The sequence below is a fragment of the Platichthys flesus genome, chromosome 24 (assembly GCF_949316205.1).
Source record: "Platichthys flesus chromosome 24, fPlaFle2.1, whole genome shotgun sequence".
Classification (NCBI taxonomy): Eukaryota; Metazoa; Chordata; class Actinopteri; order Pleuronectiformes; family Pleuronectidae; genus Platichthys; species Platichthys flesus.
Genome location: NC_084968.1, coordinates 9,158,923 through 9,181,737, shown reverse-complemented (window position 1 = coordinate 9,181,737; position 22,815 = coordinate 9,158,923). Strand labels below are relative to the sequence as shown.

At 42.1% G+C, this 22,815-nt stretch overlaps 1 protein-coding gene across 1 annotated transcript in view; it reads right to left on the bottom strand.

Annotated features, from left to right (window-relative positions):
- Positions 1-16,358: 16,358 nt before the first annotated feature.
- Positions 16,359-22,815, bottom strand: part of LOC133950059 (adhesion G protein-coupled receptor L3-like) — a 187,094-nt gene continuing 180,637 nt past the window's right edge. Inside the window, exon 23 of the mRNA XM_062384227.1 lies at positions 16,359-19,024. Coding sequence (XP_062240211.1) covers positions 18,078-19,024 — 947 coding nt within the window. The 3' untranslated portion in view covers positions 16,359-18,077. The remainder of the gene's footprint in view (positions 19,025-22,815) is intronic.

Below are 22,815 nucleotides of genomic sequence, written 5' to 3'. Positions count from 1 at the left end.
CAATGTATTCAAACATAATGAAATTAAGTGAGGAAGATGATTTAAACTAGGTCATGGCAGAAGGCGGGTGATGTTCTCTCACATTATGTGCGATTCCGTCATTTAAATAAAAGAAGAAAGAAAAAAGCAAATGACGCATTAAGATTGAAAAGGACCACTTATGAGAACTGCAGCTTCAGTGGTGGCCAAGCAATCTAATATAATGAACACCCTCCACCCAGACCTTCTCTTTATTCTTATGCTGACGTACGTACTTTCACTTAGTGAGAATTTAATTTTAACTCAAATAACTCAAGTATGATTACTTTGTTTCTGTATTTTTGATTTTCTCCTCATTTTATACACATGTAGGGATCATTTATCAAACAGTCATTGCAGAACAATTCAATACCCGCATCATAAGGACATTAATAAAATGAGCAGGGAACAAATCATTTAGTTGTGAAGGAATGATAATACTGCACTCAACACAAAAGATTATTACAGTTAATTAGTTATAGATGGCACCAGCTCTCTGGTTGGTTGGTTACTCTCTGCCTCTGGGAAAGAAGGAAAAAAAAATGATATGACACCCAATAATCTGTGATGCGGCCTTGGGCCTTACACATAATGGATGAAATATTCATTGCTTTCTTTGCGGCACTAATGCCTTGTGGTTAAAGAGGCCTTAAGAAAACCAGAGAAAACAAGATTGTCGACAGAGAGAAGTCAACCAGGGCGGCAGTTATCGGTATGGTCTGGAAGCATCCACAATTTATTGTTTCCCTGGAGCTGTTACTCATAGTGGCAGCTGGATAGTGACACTACAGTGTGTTCTCTCACGTCTTCATTAAATAAGGAAGTACAGAAACAATGAGGGACAGCAGTTAATGTGGACTTTGCTTGACCATTGGTTTGCCGCTGCGGCACGGGGCTACAACAACAGTTCCCTTCCATTCCTGCGGGGGTCCAGACTGGTTGCAACCCATCATGCCATTTGTTCCTGGTGTATAAACAAGTCAATTTCCTTCTCTGCAGAGCGGGTTGAGCTGTCAGGATGCTCGTCAATCGGTGATCTAAACGCCGGCACAGTGGGAGGGCACACGGATACAGATGCTCGCTTCTTTCCTTTTTAACAAGGTTCACTCAATCCGTGCACGATGTCTCTCCATATTGCAGCACGTTGGCGTAAGCAGCCTGCGAGTGTCTCGACTGACAATACAGACGACCGACAGGAGTGTGTCGAGAAACAGAAGAGGACGTGTTCAAGCTGAAAATGCAAAGTTGCCCACCGCCACTGTGGTTCCCGCGTTCATCAGTATTCTGGGTCACACTGCTCATTTATTTATTTTATTCTGTCTCTCACTTCCCATTCACAAGGTCTGGGGCTTTTCATATCACTCTGTGTGATGGAATGTACCCATTGTTCCCCCCTGGAGATTAAACTCCATGAAATGTCAATTTGAAATAAACTGAGAAAAAAGTGAGTCAAAATTCAAGACTGGGGAGGGGAGGGGAGGCAGTGGGAATAGGGAGAAACTGGGGGGGGGCAGGGAAGGATGGGGGGGGCCTATAAAATGTCCCCTGATGTGTGTTTTGAAAGTTGGGATATGAACAAAGTGTGGGAATGCCATAAACGTGTCTGAAAATGTGGGGCCGGGTTGCCAAGCAAATCCTTTTTGGTACCCCGGGCAAAACGGCCATCTTGGAACGAGGAGCGTTTCGTTCCTGCACATTTTCGGCTACGGGCAATTGAAGGAACCAGCGACCAGCACATTGTTAAGTGCCCCAGGAAGCTTGGGTGCTGGAGGTTAATGAACCCACCTTTTCCATCATCCCAGTGGGCGTTTTTATGGGAGAAAAATTAATTACTTGTGACAAATACACCAGTGCTTGGACAAGCTGCCACTTCTGCCAGGCAGCCTGTGAACAAAAACATTTTTCCAGTGTGGTTATATCGGCCATGGGCGCGCCTTATCAGTGCCCTATGCAGAAACTTGTGTCAACACACAAAGACGCACCGAAGCTACATCCCCTAGACCCACTGACAAAACATGACATCCCATAAAAACTGCAAAGTTCATGAGGTCTGACACCGCGCATGCTTTTTCCAGGGTAAGAAAAAAAAAACTGTACTCCTTCTGCCATTATGCCTGCACCCTCTAGGGGACTGGCCATGTAAAATGACATTCTCCCTTTGAGCCCACTGCTCGACAGTCTTTGTCCCCGGCATCCTTACAGAGGCAGGGCTGCAGGGCTTCAGGAGTTTTCTCTCTCTCCCTCTCTCTCTCCCTCCCTCTCTCTCTTTTACGCAGTGCAGCAAGATGCCGGCAAATTGTAATGAAATCATTTGCTTCCATTTCTCCCACAAGCAATGTCATGATTAAAATGACATGTTTTAGTGTCCCCCCGTTAGCTGCATATTGACCCTATTAATCACGCTGCTAAATGCCATTTCCTTTTTCCGGATCGGGTCAGTTTGATGAACTGTTGTCGGCGTCATGTGCTGGAGAGCGGCAGGGTCTCACACAGAATTATAAAGCTTAAGAAATATGGAGCTTTAATAATTAAGATCATGCTGGCTCGTGATTGCATTCATTTCTCCTCGTAGACACCACAAAGACATGATATTGCATATAAACGAGGCATTAAGTCTCCACCTAAGTAAATATAAAACACAAAGTTTTAAGATCGTCTGACACCTAAAGCCACAGCTATAAACTACACAACGTGCGGACTACAAAACAAGGTGAACTATTCTCTTTGATGATCATCCCACTGACTACCAGTGCATTTATACGTGCCTCGGTAAATGGACAGCGAGGTGTTCCCGAAGGAGAGTGATAATCCTCACGCGTGATTCATACCGCTGTTTAAACCCCGAGAGAGCAAAACAAGAGGAGGAGAGGGAGGAGGAGCGATCTGAACCGAGAAAGAAAAGTACAAAAGGTGACTAATTTAATGTGGATCTCAAATCAAAATAAAGTGGAGGAGGTAATTCAACACGGCTTCAGACACGACTGTCAGCCGAAGCACTGAAGTATAGCCACAGCCAGACAATTAAATAGCTATACGTTTCCTCTAATGGTCGCATTTGCAGGAGGACTGACAAATTAGAATTCAATGAAGTTGTACTTATTATCGCTGGATGCTTGCCTTTGAACGTCTGGGCTCGCAGACAAATTACCCAGAAAACCTACCGCCATGAATAATTTATTGCGTGATATCATGTAACCAACAGAAACAGAAAAAAGACAAAAAATGAAATATCACCTGTCTGAAAAGACATCGATGGATAAGAGCAAGGAAAACATTTGTCTATTAATTCAACATTGAGAATATGGAGCTGTAAGCCTGCCTGACAACAACAGAATGATCAGTGCCCCCAGTGAAAACATCACCATTCAGCCAACTGATATTTTCAGCATCACATGTTCCAGCGAAAAACAGCACAGAAATATTGTTGTTGGAAGCCTTATTGCAATATTGCACTGCACAATACACTCTATAGACATTTTGCTCAATCGTTTGTGGCCCTATAGAAAATAACTGCCGTGTCTGATCTACTCCAAATATCAAAGTTATAGAAAGTATAAGAAGAAAGTATTAAAAGAGGAAAATAAACACTGCACTGCCAGCTCTATAGAACGACTCCGTCTGCCAGCAGAGACGTTGAAAGACTGAGTTAATCTGTTATTCCATTGCCAGCTCATCACATAAACAGTCAAAAATCCATTCAAATGTGAAACCTAATCAATCCACTTAGCGTCTAAGGTAGCCTGTTGGGAGCTGCACTTAATTGACACTATTTGTGCAGGAATACTTAATAAGCAATGACAGAGCGCCTTTACAGTTCTCTTAGTGGGACATGCATAACCATGGAGGCGCAGACACACAGATGCTCGGGGTGATATGATGGCATCAGAAGGCTCACTTAATTTAATGCAGGCACATCATTTGTCCTATGGGAGCTTTATCCTAATACAGGAGCTTATTGCAGATTTATTTAGATACTAATTTCAGTCATCACTCACATAAAGGACACTGCCAGAGTTATACTACTGCATGAAATGTACCGCGGGACGTTTATGTAGGTTTTAGATGCAGTTTGTTCCCCAGAGGACGGAGGACATGACCTGCTTGACGGGAAGATAAAGAATTACAAGTTTTCTTCTTTTTTTTTTTTATTTAGTTATTCCATATAAAACCATGGCTTGCCTATAACAGTTTCTCACTGTAAAGGTTTATGGACGTTGTCAGTAAAGATGGATATGCACGCTTCACGGCTCAACGTGGAAAAACAAGAGAGTCCAGAAATCAGTCAATGACAACTCGAATTTAATAAAAAAACGTTTTTTCCTTCAACTTCTGACAAAGATCTGATGAGGCCTGGACGGACAAAGGTGGGTCTCTCCTCGCAGTGAATCATTTGTGACTCAGATTGCTCGAAGAGACAAGGCTGTGCGGTTCACATGAGGTATGGTCTGCTCGAAACGGTTCCTCTACAAAGGCTCCGGAGACTTGTCTTGGTTAGACTCTCCTGCGAGGAGAATACCACGACTGTCCGAGCTACCACGTATAAATGAGGAGTCGTGGTTCAGAGTGGAAATAGGTCGTGATAAGCTTTGGAGTCATTACTTTGAGTTAGATAGAAGAAAGGGGAGGAGGGGGGGTTTCACTGAGCGTCATAAGTCAGGAGACATTGTAAGGTCATGGATGTTGACATGGGAGGGACATGGTGATGTAAGAGCAAGAGAGAGCAGAGCCATGTCACGTGGAACGATTCACAGCAACAACTAAACCAGTTTATTTGGTACTTTTGATATATTTCTGGACCATAACAACATAGGGTTCTCTAATACCTACACAATGGCAACTGTTAACTTCAAAGGGCAGATGGAAATCCCAAAAGTCTGTTCAAAATATTAAGAATTAATCAAATGGAGAGGGCAAAACAAGATAAAGCCCAGAGTGAACGTCTCTCAGGGGGGAGGGGTTGTGTAAATAAACCATTTCAAAACTATAGAGAAGTAGCTTGAGGTTTTGTTTTCAATGTGCAACAATACAATGATGCTCACTTGTAAGTCCCTGATTAAAACATACAGCAATATAATATTTTTCTATAGGTGAGTTTCTACAGTTATAGTTAATTTGTGAATTAATAAACACTAGTTGAGGAGTTGCAAAGTAAGAAATGGCACAGCCTGGCTTACACAGTTGGGAGCTACTTTAGCCTCAGGATGTTTGTGAACAACTGTCCCAGAATCATTTGAATAAAAGTGACTGTTTTAACTCACTGACAGATTTGAAACGCCTCCAGTGCGTGGCTGCAAATGAAACACAAGCCTCAAGCCTGTACCGGTCAAAATAAACAGGCACTTATTCCAACAGATGTGTGAGAGAAGGACGACTGGAATGTTTCCCTGTAGAGACGCTTTTAGTCTTCTAGTATTAAATATGTTTTTTTTTTTTTTTTATAATTGGTTGATTAGAATGTGGAGGCTGGACATTGTCCCATTAATTATAAATGTTTCTCTTTTGCCTTTTTAGCATTTAAAAGCTAACAAATCCCATAATAACAGTCAGGAATCTGAAGATGTATAACAATATTAGGATTATCCATTATAACAGTCGCACCCAAAACCCATATGTAAAGAATACTAAAGAATAAATATTTAAACTGTACATGAGATTAATATCACATCTTACAGAGCAGAGAAAACATCAGTCAAGCCACCAAGTCTCCTCTTGCTTTCTCATATAATGTGCACTATATATTATGCACACACACACCCACACACAGTATTTTATATATAGAACAACTCCCAACAATACATCACCTTGATAAAAGTGTAGTAGGAACAATAACGCATATTTCATCCAGAATAACTGCCATTAACCGTGACATTTGCACAGCCGGGCCCTGAGCATAAAATCAACTGTATTGCAAACTGGCTCGTTCTCCTTCTCCATCTGCCTGACAGTTCAATTTCCTGTGCAAAGCTTTAATTTGAGGCATCCTCTCTCTCCACTGTATCTGGAGTTGAGATCCTACAAGGTCATCCCAGCATACAGAACAAAGGGCCATTGTGCAGATATTCATCTGCAGTGTGATTTCTTATTGTACCCTCCTGCAAACCCCAGGTAGGGAAAAAAAAAAAGCTTATTTGCAGAGGGTCACTTTTATCTGTGCTCTCTTAGCAGAGCCAGTGGCCATTAGGTTTTGACAGCTGCTGCTCAGAGCTGACAGTGTGGTTACACCAAACATAAAGTAACTAAAGGCCAGGAACCTCATCTTGAAACACTGCAGGCCCCCAGGAACCACTTGTTATCTATTAAAGTGATTGCACAGGTGCACTCACAACCACGAGCGGCCCTTTTTGGCGATGCTTTTCAAAATGGAATATCTCCAACAACACTGCGGTGTAGAAAAATGTCATTGAGTCACATATTGCACAAAAGCAACATATCCAACACAAAACGTATAGCTGGGCTCCACACGAGCACGCACACAAACAGAACTGGTGTTTTATTGATTGAGGAATGCGCTTAAAGTAATTGCCTAAGGTCAATCCAGCCAGATAAACTGTTTTCTTGCTTCATTAAAGGGAAGCACAACTGCTCCCTCGGTCCTTCAGTGCGAGTTATTGACTCCCAGTCCCATGACATTTTGATACAAAAGCAAAGTCCCACAGATTTTAGATAAACTGATTGTTTGCTGCCCTTTGTCTTGTAAAAAAAAAATGGCTTCATCGGACTTACTCCCTCTTGTTTTTGCCAGCGAGCATCTATAAATGCATTTATTTCCACAGACGATGGATGGATATGACTCCCAGCTTGATATAAATCCTGTAGACCTGTGATGAGTAGCAACTGCACAAACATTTGTTTTTTCCTCTTGTTCTATGGGACCTATTGTGGGAAAATTACTCCAAGTCCACCAGGTTAATTTGCCTGTAATTCATCTTGTGATCCCCACATTTAATCCAGATTTACAGAGTAAACACTAGAATAAATGAGGTAATTGTGACCCAGGATTTAAACTGTATTACTGGCACTACTTGATTTCCATACATTACATAACAATCAATGTGCAGACGTGACGCTTGAGGTGATTTATCACAGTAAAAGTCATGTCAGCTTTTGTTTTTCATCAAAGTAACATCACTGTTAAATGGTATTGTAGCTCAGTCCAGATTAATTAGAAAGAAATGTTCTGCCAAACCACTAACAGCGTTTTAAAACAATAAAAACAGACTATCACCGATGCACTGTGATGAATTGCCTCACTGTGAAAACCAGTGGAAATCAATGACTGCAGTGAAAGGTAGAGAAATACATGCAGTAATTTAAAAAACTATTGAAGTAATGAAAAATAATGTAAATAATATATCATTAATACACACCTGGATGTGGTAATCATGGCTACAGGGTGGTGAAGGCCTGGCGAAAATATAACAGAGGGTGAGAATAAATTACTTAGTTTAATAAACCAATCATATCATTCAACAACCCGTGGGATGCACTACATGCATGAACATTCTATCTCAGCCACTGTCAAACTAGAGTTAGAAAGAAAAGAACAGAACTGCACCCATCCCAACAATTCAAATAGATTCAGCCTTCTGTTCTAGGTTCCAGTTGGTGAATATTGTTACACAACCTTTTGTTGTCACATGGAAGTTGACCTTGGACCTTTTGGAGATGAAACGTTTCATCCTTAATTTAAATGTACCACTTCCTCACGCTATCCAGAAATGAAGCCAAAATATCCCCAATAACCCAAAGTACTGGAAGAATGTCCACTTGGATTAACATCATTGTCAAGAACTACCTTAAATAGAGGGGGCGGAGTTTATGACTTACGACTCAGATGCTTTAGCTTCACATTTGGTCAGCTGTCATGTCGTCCATCTTTAAATGAAGTCAATGGTTTTATCTCATTTAATATGTGAATGAGAGTTAGACATAATTAGAATACATTTTATTCACGTCTAATTAGTTCCTCATTTATCCCAGAAATTCCCTCGCGACTCTCCAGAGACACAGTACGGTTTCATATATTTGACCGGGACTAAAGGACGTTCGGACAACAAAAAAAAACAATAAACCTCAGGTCCACTGCTGTCCCCTGCGCTGAGGCATATAAACCCTTACAGTACATGACATGACAATGCAGCACTATAACAATATTGATTTTGGCCTGCTCTAAATGTACACACACTCCTTTGGACACTGAACCAGTGGAGGTTGTATAACGGAAGCTTCTTAGCGCGTCTCCAGACACAGTGAGGTGGAAATCAGAGTATGCATCCTCGTCCCAGCCACGGAATCAGGGTTCTTAATAGAAAGATGATTCACAAAGATGTGCTTCCTTTTGTCAGACTACAGAGTATATTTGATTCTTGCATATTTTCTTTCAAAAACGTTTTCAGTCAAGGCTTTGGCATAAAACATTATAAAAATTACGACCCTCAGAGAAGCTCATACCTCAATAATATCTCGCCATTGCCGCTGAAGAAAATAATTCCTGGATTGGCACGTTTATATCTTGATCCGCTCAAGGAAATTGACGGGTGCTTCCATGGTGGTTCAGGGATCCTACTGAGAGAAGAAGAAAAAACGGTTATGACAGATTAAATGACCTTCTCGGTGGCTTTAATAAGTCAAAATGAGAAACAATCATAATTTTCTATTTATCTAAAGTGGCACCTTCACAGATGAGATACAAACAAGAATTTCCAGTCGAGAGCTGTCGAGGAAACAAGGACGGTGTAACAATGTGAAGCTTGTAGATAATAATGCAGCTTTTCTTTGCAAACACGATGTTAATAGTGAGCGATTCTCCTGACTCCTTTGAAGAAACACTCGATTTCCAACAAAGTGAAAAATGTCCCTTTAGAGCTCCGGATCTGATCTGTCTCTTTGTGGTCTGAGGTATAATTTAGATAAGCGATAGCGGCTCATTTTCTGATCTGATTTCAGAGAGCGAGAGAAATAAACCTACAGTGCGTTTGATCGCAGAAACACTACAATCACAACAATGCTACAGGGCAACGGCAGATTTAGATTAAACGCCCACTCGGGACCCACATGAAGACTTGCAAACGGAAAATTACTTTTATTCCTTGAATTTCTCTGCTTAATTCAGATCTTCATATTCGCAACTTCAAAAACGTTCCCACTAAACGGACCTGACTGGATTTTGCAATGTTTGACTCACCATCTTGTTCCACAGACTGGAATTAAGCCAATTAGGAATGTACAAGGGGTGCCAGGCAATTACAGATCTCAATGCTTTGTTTTCAAACCCTAAAATCAAAGTGCTTAATCATCGCGCAAATCCTCCGATTCTCTGAACCCTTCTTCTAATATGCACCGTGCAACTGTAGTCACTGTGGTAATTTAGAGCTAAAATACCCACTCCTGTGCACAAAACTGGGATTTCACCACTGTCTCCATTTCTACAATTATCTCAAAGTGTGACACTGTGAAACCATCCATATTAAAAACCAGGAATAAATCTAATAATCCCAATGACAGCATCTCTCCCTCTCCACATTCGACCAGGCTGCTCCGTGACCCAATTAGAAAACATGGCGATATGCAACTTCATCATTTAAATCCCACTGTGCAGCAGTGCGTGCTGGCATCCGTTATGGAACCCGGTGCTGGTATTGGCAGATGCGTAGACATTAGCGAAAGCTTCCCGTTAGGAGATCTCATCAAAGTGCTGGAATGGCTGTAGTGTCCAATCAACGGCAAAGAATCCAGGAGGGATTTATTTGCATTACCTTTAGCAGGGTTTGTACATGCATATTATAATATTTAATATAGTTTCTGTAAATTAGAATAGCATGTTGAAACAAGGGCCTTAACAGCAGGTATCCTTATCCTGCTTCTCAATGGCATATCTTGAAGGAAAGCGATTATAATCAAGCAAGGTCAGGAGATTAACGGATCAGCGAGATGGTGTGAACCGCACACAGTGATCTTGTGAACTAATATCATAAAAACTCTACAATCTCTTTCAATAATAGTAAACAACATTTACAAAGACACAACTGTGTATGTCTGCAGGGTTTTGACGAGCGGGTGGTCTGGGACCAGCGCACCTATCCCGCCGTGACACTATCGCCAGATTCAATCTACAATATGCTGATTCTATCATAATAAAGAAAATTGGCTCAATCCCTGAGGAGAGGGGCCCTAATAGAAAATAATTCTGCCCTTGAAACCCTCCGGGCCCGGCTTTGATTAGATGATGCTATCTTTGTTTAGACTTGAGCATCTGGGGCAGGACCATGTGTTCATATATTTAATTAAAATACCATCGCCGGCACGGACAAAGGGTACTTATCTCATCAAAGTGTTCACCCCGGATTTTTCCTCTTAATTCAAAAGATTATCTGTGTTGATTGGCCGTAGAGAGGTGGGATAGACGGGCGCTATATGGCGAGGATGGAACCCATTGGCCCGTCGGAACACTGGCTCGTGTGCCGTCCACCTTGACGGCAGGCCAGACATCATAAGCGCGCGCCATCTGGCTCGGAGGGAAAACTATTTTACCTTTATTTGCCCGCGTCTTTATCACTCATCTAGAGGTGTGTCACAGTGTAATTACTGTGTCATTATGGTTGTCACAACCTTGCAACAACAAAATTTGTATCAATGACCCTTAGACACGACCTGTGTGTGTGCCACAACAACATCTCACCGACTGCTGATCCACTTTTAGAATATGATATAAACTGTAGGGATACATGCTTTTTGTATTTGCTTTATTAAGTGGAGCAAAATAATGATTTTTTTATGGAACAAATATATAAAGATGCCAAAAAGGAATAATAATATTAAAAGCCCTAAATTCTTACACTGGATTTAGGATTTTCTTTTTCCACGGAGGACAGATATAGATCATCAAATTACTTGTCACTTCATTTTCTAAAAAACAATCAATTAATAGACTGACTATGTAGTACATTGCTTAAGCTTCTCTTAGTTAACCGACAGGAAATTATGAACTTATTTCAGACATTTTACAACTAAAATGTCAAAACATGGATGGTTTCTGCTTCTCAAATGATACCTGTGAATCAATTTTTTAAGAAAACAGAATATCTTTAATTGACTGTCAGAGAAAAATAGAAACTCCATCATGGTGTGAAATTTTAATAAGCAATTTGCAAAATTTTCTGTCATGTTACAAACTCGAATATGTATCAATCAAGTTAATGATCCGCAACGTTGATCATCAATGTCAGTTATAACTGTAACGCTCATTTTTAATTTGAATAAGGAGAATTTTTATAAAAGTTTTGGTTTGATTAGTTTTTCAATAATATCAACGATCTTTCAAATATCATGTTAAGTAATAATGTTAACAACAATGTATTTTAAATTATTTTATTAACAAAATGTTATATTATAATGTGAAGGACATTCATAATTTAATTTCTCTGTAATTTCTCTTTTGCATCATCAGGAGGGAGAAATGGGTAAATCACATTTATCTCTGTTGTAAAACAAAATGCATGTTTTGGGGGTTCTTGATGTGCTGCAGGGTTTTGTAAATCAATTACTTAACATCCGTGCTCCACGCCAGCTTCTCAAGGTCAACACGCTGGTACATCCCAGCCCATGTCCAGACTGTAAACACGACTACAGCCCAAGTGACCTAAGAGCTTTCACACCACGGAGACCAGGTGACCCAGCTCGTGCTGCCGTCGTCCTTCTGCTTACCGACAGCACACCCCGCTCTACGACCTGCACTCACACACTGCAATTCCCCGGGCGGCCATTACCATCTTCCTGGCTACAACGCTCCTTCTCTTGTGGCCCGTGCACCGAAAATGATCTTTCAAATTAACTCACAGAGGATTCCCTGCGAATGTCATGTAACAGGTTTGCCCCGGGCATGAGGGCCTGTTTTGCTGCTCCCTGGTGAGCGAGGGTTGTGATATTGTGAGGCGTTAGAAGGGGCACGGGTTTCACTGCTGATCCCTTCGGTCATAAAACAAGGCCGCGATGGCAAGGGGCAAGCTGTTTTATACATGTGTGGGCAAAAACGTGAGACAAGGGCAAATAGGGACCATCAGAGGTTAAGATGCAGAACTGTGGAGAAGGGGCATGTTTGAATATCTTTAATGGTGATTATAATGTGACAGGATAAACAAACATACACATGTGAAGTGACTGAGGGTGTTTACATTTGATCTGGTTAGTTTTGTTTTCACATTACAGACAACACTTGTAATTTGAAAACAAGGATCAGCCTCAGCCACTTCATAGGCATCACATTTCTACTAGATTCAACTAGTAACCATAGTTTTCCACTATAGAAAATACCAGTTCCAAAGTATTTTACTGTTGTTTTGACAGAGTGCTCCTGCAAATTGGTCTCAGACGCCATCTTAGCTTATTTAAGACCACGGTTAATGTTGGTTCTAAGTGGAAATTATCCACGTTTTCACGTTTATACTCCAAACGTGCTCCGAATAAAATATGAATTCAACGAAATCCTTAATAAATGACTTAGAATTTTCTCCTCTGTCTTGTTCATGGTGACCCTCAGTATATGTATATTGGGCCACAGTAAGTTCACGCTTGTTTTTATCTTATTAAACATCCACGAGTGACATTTCACTTTCAACAGGTTTCCCACCCTTTTATTCTCAACCCAATCACATTTACCGTAACACCAGGAATAGAGGCGCATTCGCTTTTCCAGCTGCGGCTGGCGCGACGGCGTTTTTACACACGACGGACGTCATCTCCGCTTGGTTCCAACTTCCCTCCTCATGATAATAATTTTATAAAGTTCTTAATGCAGCATAACAGGCCGCTGACATTCAACCGGAAGAAGAACTCGTGTGAGTTTCATATCATTGATAGAAATCATCTTACCTGACATCTTGAGAGGCTCCAGGAGAAGAACTCAACAGGTGACACTAATCAGATACAAACAACCCACAATGCATCACTGTCTTTAAACAAACAACGGTAACAGGATCAGATGATTTAGACTGTTTGTGTAACGTAAACAAAAATGTTAAATTTAGTAAGGGTCTAACCAACCATGGTAATTTAATGCTTTTTAGTAAATGTAAATATACATTTTTTTAATCCATATTTGTTTTCAGATATTGTGACTGATTGGACCGTTGCTCAGGTTTAAAATTATACTACCACGGATAGTATAACTGCAAACTCAAGAAAAACAAGGTAACTAGTAAAATGAAAAATAAAAGAACATTATTAACCCCTCAACACAGCCAATCATGTTTCATCTGTGCACGCTTAAATCCTGCTAAAAACATGTCTAATAAGGGAAAACATTTAAAGTTGCTAAGATATGGCAGGAATATTTTTAAATCAAATAACTTTACATTATTATCATAACAAAAACACACCAATTCTTAATGTCAGGGTTATATTCTCATGAATATAATGGAAACATATTCATATTCAAAATCAAATTCAGTTTCTGACAGTAAATTTCCTTGAATCCTTCACACTGGACCTTTCAGAGTAAAATACAAGTTTTAGTTAGTTTTTTGTTTTTTTTGGCACTGGACCTGAGATGGTCAATCTAAAAGTCAGGGAGTTACTCTCCCAGTGGATCCCGAGATGTGCCCCTTGGTCAAACTCTGAAAATCTAATCTCACAAATTGTCTTTCCATTAAGTTTTATACAGAAATCCCACAGGCCACTGACACACACACACACACAAATGCATGGCAGCGGATTGGAAGTCAAACTCCCGAGTGAATCGCAGCTCTTACAAGTGAACAGCCGCACACCCACCTATACTTATCAGCACCTATAACACCCCCGCCACCTTGAATCAATGTTATCTCGACTAAAAATCAGTGAGGTATTTCTCCTCATGTGTTCGGGCTGTCAAGCTGTCAGAACGCACAGGGAGCTGGAAATGACATTGATTCACCTTTCAATTGAAATTCTGCCAGGCATTCGGCCATTGATTTTCTCACTTGAGGGCCAGAAATGAAATGTGCCGTTTGATATACGACACGTGAGCTGTAACCTACACATTGTTGTTCACATGGCATAAAGGTGTTTGTCTCGCCGCGTGGGTTTTTAATTCACAAGCAGAAAGTCAAACACGCAGACCCTTGTCCTCACAATACATGTACACAAGTGTTTACAACTGCTCAAAGTCACACGTTAATGACGGACAGTTTTCCCATAGAACAGACAACTTACAAATACTAATATTTAACACTCTGCTTCATTTTATTGTGTAAATTAATCTGCACACTTTGAAAAATACCTTAAATCTGTCCACTGTGTCTTAACGTCACCGCAGAGGAATAAAACACACCAAAAATGTGTTTTTAAAAATGCTATTATATCCGATTATGTCGACTTAAAAGAAAAAGTGAAGCATGTGAGTTCAATAACAGTTTATGTTGAGGATAAGGTAGATAAGGAGGGATGCAGGGAAAGTGGAGAATGCCCTCAACTGTCAGTAACAAGGATATCTCCAATCACACGGATCCTCTGAAGCTCACCAGAGGGAACTTCAACTCTGGGCTTGTAATGTGTAGTTCATACCATTTTTAATCCTCTAAAGTAACTGGAATGAACCCACAGGTTCAACATTAACAGGAAGATGGTTGTGTCTTCCTATTATAGCATTTTTATGTTTTACAGGCGCCTGCATTTTTAGAGTGTGACAGGTTTCTGGGAACTGGCACAAACTCGGTATATCGATTGTTTCTTTGGGAGCTTCACGGTGCTCCGCTCTAAGAGCATTGGGCACATGTCAACACTAAGTTTGTGGTTAGGCAGGTAAGCAGAAAAGCTTTAGTAATTAAGGGTTAATCTAAAGTGTGATGGCTTAGCCGGCAAAAAAAAATCAATAAGACGTCCACCTGTGCTGCTCTGAAATTATTCTCAATTGGGCGAGAAAAAAAAAGTGTGAATGAAGGATAATGTAAGAAGTTACACGCTGACTTCGTTCTATGGATTTTTCTTCTTTGTGAATGGACAGTGAGCCGTATAGTGCTGCTTATTCCCCTCTGGTACTTTGTGCCACGCAAGCATGTTCGTGGGCCGCGTCAGGGCCCGGTGCGGCCTATGAGCTGGCTTAAAACAACTCATCAAGAAAGTGGATATAGGGCGGGGGGGCAGAGTCACATCTTCAGCACATTTCACAAGCTCGCCCGGGTTTGCAGATGTCAGTCAAAGTGATGCGGCGGTGACAGCCGGAGCACTTTCTGTCCACGCGAGTCATATCTGGCAAGAGGAGATCCGGGCTTACGCACGTGGGCGAGAGGACAAGAGGAAGGATCCGGCCTGAGCCACACATCCCTGGCGAGGTCTCACAGTGACTCAGCTTTTCATCACAGTCACAGCTCTGTATTCAACATCACTTAACATGCACAGTGTAGTAAACATAAAACAGACAAACGTTGTAAAAGACGAGTAGAAAGTGGAAAAACTGCGATTTTGACTATGTGGACCAACACAGTTGTGCATCTAGAAAAATAGGTTTACTGCTTTATTGATATAACATTTAAATGTAAAACAACTCTCTTATTTTACATTTTCACTTCTAGTTCCACTTTTAGTTCCTTATCTGTGTGTATTTGGAACACCGGGATTAAAAAAGCCATCGTTTGATTTGTTCATTCAATTTCCTCGATGACACTATTAAGAGAACAACCCAAACAATAACACACATTCAATTCAAACTCGCAACACGCTGTAGGTCAACCTCTGCTCTCCACAGCTTTCAGTCACTACTCCGCTGGTTGAACAGTTGGTTGAGCAGACACAGAGCAAGATTAGCATCGGTTTGTATTGATGTGCATTCTATTAACTTCACTTTGGTCTCAATCAAGCATGTTTTTAATCGTTGGTCCGATAATTAACCTTTATTTCTTTGTTGTCTGGGGCTGGTAAGGTTGTACACTTTAAGGTTTGACAGATCAAAACAAAAAGGGTTTGCTGCAACGTGGTGAGAACCAAAAGAGGGAGATTACATGAGATTAAACCAAAACAATACGATATAAATGCTCTTTAAATCTGAGGGAAAACGGCAGAGTCAGGGTATCATTTCCTTGATGACACCTTTTTACCACATTCCAGTCATATTAACAATTCACATTTTTTATTATCAGATTTATAGTGGAAGAATATAATGATTATATATCGATGACCATCCTAAAGACAGCTATTATAGTAAATAGTTGTGAGACTGAAAAGCTACCGTGGCACATAACGTACTTACTTCTCCTCCTGTCCTCGGCCCAGACGAGTGTCCCCGCTGTCTCTCATGCTTCCCTGCGTGGCTGATCAAACTCATGTCAAACACACAGTCGCTGGAAAGAATCGATTGGTTACACCGGCGATGATATTGAAATATTTATTACAGCTTATGAAATCAACTGCTTCTATCGTAAAGCAGACCAGAGCATACAGAGCACATCCACTGCTGCTGGGCCAAGTGTATTTGGCACTGAAATAGACAGAGGGCTAATGAGGGAGATTAACTGATGATTGAAAAAAAAGAAAAGAAAAGAACTGATCCATCGTGTGTCGAGGTCCTTTGACTGGTATCCATACAAAAGTGATTCCAAGGCCCAGACAAAACTTCCCCCCCACAGCTAAGTTATGAACCTTAATCAGGGATTTATTTGTTGGTAAACAAGTTTCACGGTTACAACAAATATTAGCTATGCCATTCAGCTTGGAAACCAATACAAAAAGGAATAAATAAGAAGCCATAATAAAGAATAAAAATAAAAAAAGGTATTTGTGCCGCTAAAGTCACCTCCGCTCGCCCATTTATTACGGTTTCATTTGAACAAATAAATAAATATGTCTTCTCCTGGAGGAGGAAACAGAAAAAAACAGTATTTCCTCACTCCAAAAGCTCTTTCTTCAATAAGTAAAACAGCCAACTTTCTTCTTCTTCTTTTTTTGTACAAGTGCTGAGTGCTCGTCAATGCTCAATTTGTTTCTTTTTTTCGGGAAGCACAAGCGTTTGCTGAATGCCAATAGAGAAGCAGAATGCACAATGAGCCTTTCTGAGGGATACCGGTTTGTGTTACTTTTGCTTCTATTACGATGATTATGCGTGGAAAGTGATAAAAGAGGAGAAATCAAATAAAATGAAAAAGAAACAGACTGTTACCAGAAACCCAGAAAGGCCAGCACAACAGAACAAAATTTCTCGTAACCACTACATTTACAGACAAAAGGGTTTTGCTCGGAACAGAAACCAAAACAAAAAAAAAAAGCATACTATTATGTGCAATGCTAGTTATCTGTACAATTACATAGAAATATCTCTTAATTCTTGTATTAGTTTTTTTTCTCCCTCTTTTAACAACTGTTATTACAGTAAAATGAAAAAACAAAACCAAAAAAAAAAGAACAGCTATGCTTGAAAGCATACGATCAATAATTCCTTCATGGTAATTGTCCAAAGGTTTTTTTTTGTGTGTTTCTTGATTCTCCTTTTCTTTTTTCTTTTTCTCATTGAAGGGACACTTCAGCAAACAAAATGTGCTGCAACTCACCAAAGAGGAAGAAAATCTGTCAAAAAGTCAATATAGATACAGAAGAATAATAAAATACTCCTTTTTTAAATTCCCCATTTATTATGGTGAAGTCTGTAATCTAGACTTGTATAGTTGTTGGGGGGTGGGGGGTGGTGTGGGGGGGGCTGTGCAGTTCCATTTCGACTGTCATACTTTTCATCTCTGAGACCTAAAAATCCCGCTCGAGCGATTGCCTCTTTTCACACCGAGACAAAAAAACGCCAAACGCCACACAGCGTCTGAGGGGGGTGGGGTGGGGGGGTGGGGGGGGGAACACAACATCAACAGGTTCCCGCTCTTTCTAACCAAACATAGTCAAGTACTCGCCCCCAAACGTCCCAGTCCCTCTCCTGCTTGTGGTCGGCAACAGCGAGAGTACAGTTTGTGTGTCGCTCCGCTTCAGTCTTCAGAACACTGAATAAAAAGAAAGGCTACCACTGCCAACGACTGATAGAACAAGAGGACACGGAGGAGGAGGACTACGGTAATAGGAGGGACACTATTGGGTGGGTTGTTTTTTGGGGCCTATAGGCTGGTGACCAGGTGCGAGGGCTCCTGGTGGGCTTCTTCTGGGGATAGATCCTCTTTGTTTGGCGGCACGATGAAGCCGTCGCTGCTGCCCCGCCCTAGATGGTAGTAGGAGTGCAGCTGGTGCAGGTGGTTCCGTGAGCCCAAGTTGGGCATGCTCTTGTAGTAGACGTCGTCCGAGCTGGCCTCCGGGCTCTTGGCATCACCGCCGTCTTTGGAGCTGTCGGCGGACCCCGCGGACACATTGGGCAGGCCGGTCAGCATGGGCATACTGGTGTACAGGGAGTCTCTCTGGTGGTTGTGGGTGGGCGACGAGCCCTCGTCCTTGTTGTGCTCGCTGTTGAGTAGGGGAAAGAAACTCTCGCTGTTCTCCTGGGGGATCCTCCTCCGGGACGAGGAGGAGGTGGCGGCGGACGTGTAGGGGTGGTGGGGCAGGGGCGGCGGCGGCGCTGACGGGTGGAGATGACTGTGAAGGTTGTCCACTGCCTGCAGGGATGGGGGCGGTCTTTGGGGCAGCAGCGGGGCGTGAGACTCCTCGCGGATTAACTCCAGGCCGAGGCCTTCGTCGTGGTGCGGGCCAAACGTCGAGTGGTCGTCCAGGCTCAGCGCCACACTCATGCCCATGCCCACTCCCAGGCCCATCCCGTAGCCGCTGTCCTTGCCGCCGTTGCTGACATTGTTGACCAGCTTGTTCATGAGGTTCCGGTTCTGCTCGGTGGCGCGCTCGTGGGAATTGTTGAGGTAGGAGGGGATATAATTGGAGGTGAGCTCTTTCAGGATCTTCTTCTCCAGGGTGGTCTCCTTGTGGTTGTAGCCCCGGTCGATGATCTGGACGCAGTCGCTCATGTACTCGGCGCTGGCGATGCTGTAGCTGTTGCCGTGGTTACCATTCAGTGGTAGAGTATCCATGACACTTGTATCCCGGGCATTGTTCAGGATTCCCTCTGGAATGACAGACATGGGTCGGGTCGGGGGGTAGAGGGGGCGAATGAGAAGGGTGAAATCTGATGGGATGTAATCGCCACAGCTAAACGTCAGCCATATGTACAAACACACACACACACACACACACACACACACACACACACACACACACACACACACACACACACATTACATCCATCAAACAATGTGGCGCTTTTATTCTGAATCACATCCTGACCCCTCGAGCACTCTCAGCACTTTGAGTCATCCCCCATTTCTATAAAGTGCACTCAGTGGAAATAAGGACCCTATAGCATTTGGATTAGACGAGACATAAAGCACTGCATTTACATTAAAAGCCTTTATACTGTATGTGAGCATCATAGACACTTACCTTGTTACGGTGGAAAAAAAATAAAATAACAATCCTCTAAGACCCAATTTCACTTTTCATTAAATTTAACTGATTATTCTTCGGCAGTGATGAAAACACAGATAAATGTGCGCCACAAGCACACACACACACACACACACAAACACACACAAACACAACAAATCAAAGCACGGCACGGCACAACACAAAGCAAGCAGCAACAAAAAAAGCCATGCATTTCACACGTCATAAAGTAAACACAAACCAGTGCACACGCTTGAAACTCGGACCCCAGCCATATTGTCCCATAGGGGCATTGCAATGTAACACTATACATCATTCTAAACGTAAACTAGTTCCGAACCACGCTGAGAGGAAGGAGACGCTCTGCTCTCCCCTGGTGCTGAAGATTTGAAACTTTATCGATTTTCACGCTAGCAACATCGAAGCCAAATTTTCGGCGATAATTCAAAGCACCTCACACAAGGACGTCCGGCTTGTTAAAGACAACGCCGGGGCCCCGCGGTGTGAGCTCCTGAAGATTTGAGGAGACACATTCCCCGAGACCTTCAAGAAGTTCATCGGCTCCGACAAAGTGAGCGGCGGGGAGAAAAGGACTACGGGCGACAAAGAATCCGGATCAATTTCTATCGACGCGACTTCTGAAATGTCGAGGAGGGTCTGAATGTTGTCTGTAATTGGATTAACTTAGTCAGCGCGTGATATCAAGCGTGCAGTATCTACACTCATCGGTGGAATTCACAATGCGATACCCACCTATTCTTATGGGTCTGAAAAGAGAAGGTGTGGGGCCTCGTCATAAGCGTGCTGCTAATCCCCAAAGGAGGTACAGTGTATGTTTTTCTATTTATCCCCCCCCCCACGTCACCATTGAGTGTAAAGAAAGTAAAAGCCAAAGTCAATTACATTTGATAAGCAATGTTTAGTTTGACTCCCATACTTGTCTCTCTGTAGGGCTCTTTTAGGGACAGCATGAGGGAAAGGAAAGAAGAAAAAGAAAAAACACAATAAGCATAACAGTGACAGGTAGAAAGAGAAATGTGCACATACACACATAGGCTGATGACGCATCGAGAAGAAATGCTCCCAGAATGCAATTGTTTTAAGTCACCATGCAAAAGTTTCCCCTGCAACCCCGCAGGAAGAAGCACAACATGATGCATTAGCATTTCCCTCCTGCCGGATATTTATACTGCATCTATGGCAATGCTGGTGAATTACGGCCTCATGTAAAGAGCTCCGTTGCAGCACTTGTACAGTGCACATAAATTATCCTCTGATCAAAGCTCTCTGGATTTTTTTTATCTCAGTTTTACAGACTCTTCAAATCACCGAGATCTCATACTGAATGCCGAAAAAGCACTGATCCTAGAATACTAATCGATAAGTGGCTCATCAGAGGTGCTTTCTAATAGTCTGATCAAAATGTTGTTGGTTTGCTTAAGACAATTCAAAACTTCCCCCAGAAGAATAAAGTTTGCAAAATAAAGTGTAGAACACAAATCTTGACTTTATGACCCACATTCTGAATATTTGAATTTCTAATCATTACAGTTAAAAGCTTTAGCGGTAGAATTAGTTTTTGGAAAATAGTTATACACTGAGAGAATCGCATTAATGGAAGCTCTCGTGGGATTTTGGGAATATCAGGGTTCAATGACATCTACCCCAGAGCAACAGTTCAAATGCAAGTTAAAAGAGAAAGAAATGCCGGCACTTAAAACAAAGAGACAGAGGACATGACTGACGAGCTCCACTGACGACATCAGAGCACATTGAAGATAAACGGCTGGGGATGTGTCCTGCTCCCTCAGGCACTCATTGTTGAGTTCCTCTTTTTTTTTTTTTAATCCATGTGTCGGCCAATCAGCCGTGAAAGAGTGTAAGCGATTTGCACGCCCCCTGACCAGAAGCCAGGACACACCTACAAATGAAAAACCCCACGGATCAAACCTGTGGGATTTTTTTGTCTGCTCAAGCTGCAGTTTGTTAACACACAACATTTCGGGGGCAGTGTTTTTTTTTTTCTTTGCTTTCTTATTAAAGCCCTGTAGAATCTCTCGAGGGTGAACGCTGGACTTTCTGCTCGAGTCCGTAACTTTTAAAATGTCCAATCAAAAAGTAGTTTTTTCCTTCTCACAGGACAGAGAAGAGGCCTCATAGTTTTGGACATGGAAGAGAAAGGAAAAAAAACACTGCCCTGGGACACAATGTTAAAGAATGAAAAAGAGGCAAGCACACCTTGTGTGTTGTACATGCCCAGAGGGTTGTTATAGACTGCCGATTCCCCAAGCAATGTATTATAGGGATTGTTAGTGCCATGAGGACGTAGGAGAGCATTTGGTATAAGATGGTTAGCCATAGCCCCTGGAGCAGCCAGAGAGAGACAGGGTGAGACAGAAAGAGACAGGAGGAGGAGGAGAGCGGAGAGACAGAAAATAGACACAGAAAGAGAGAGAGAACATTCATATCAGTTAGGCAGATGCAGCTGAGCAATGACAGCCATTAACACCCGAATGATCACATGATCATTAATGTGAATTTTTTTTTATGCTACATGAAAGTGGCAGAGCTGAACTGACATGGCTAATGGGACCAATGGAGAGTGTATCAGATTTGTCGCTAATGCCGGCCATTAGTATCAAGCCCATTTCTGAGCTCCACATTCACGCAGCATACCAGGGTTTACAGACAGGAAGTACAACAACAGGAAAGACTGGAACAGGACAGAATACAACCACTTCTCAGGACATTGTTTGGGTCTTTAAAAATGGGGTGACAATAATGAAAAAAATAAAAAAATGGTGTTTGAAACTTTCCCTGCCAGAGTCAAACATCTGTTTAACATCATAGAGCGTCCATGTGGGAACACTGTGAGGAGATGCAGCATTTCTTTCCTCTTGATTGCTCTACCCAATCGTTTTAATGTAACATGTCCAGCTTTCTTCTTCATACCTGTCATTGTTTGAAAAATAGCCGTGCATTTTCAAAGTGCTATTTGCGCTACTACTCTAAACAGAGTCTGTGCGTCACTATTATTTCTGTTTGAGCCAATCTCATGAGCAGCAGTGCTGTTTAATTTAAATCTCTCCACAGAGCAAAGTTCACATTTGCTCTCGTTCTCTTTCTGATGAAATAACTTCTGGATAATAAGCGGCGTGTCCTCTCTTTAGTCACGATGGTCATTAGCCTGCAGCGGCCCCGCCTCCCTCAAACGCACATAACCCAACACGGGGCTTGTTTTCTATTTATCCGCCGCATGGCCTCACACGCTGCACTCGTTGCCAGGATCTCACCGGGGAGGACTCATCGGTTACCCCGGCCACACACTAACGCGGCGGAGCAACCTTCACAGTCTGAGCGTGATTAGCCGACGATTTTGAATAGGCCGCGATCCTAAACACGAATGCTGCAGAT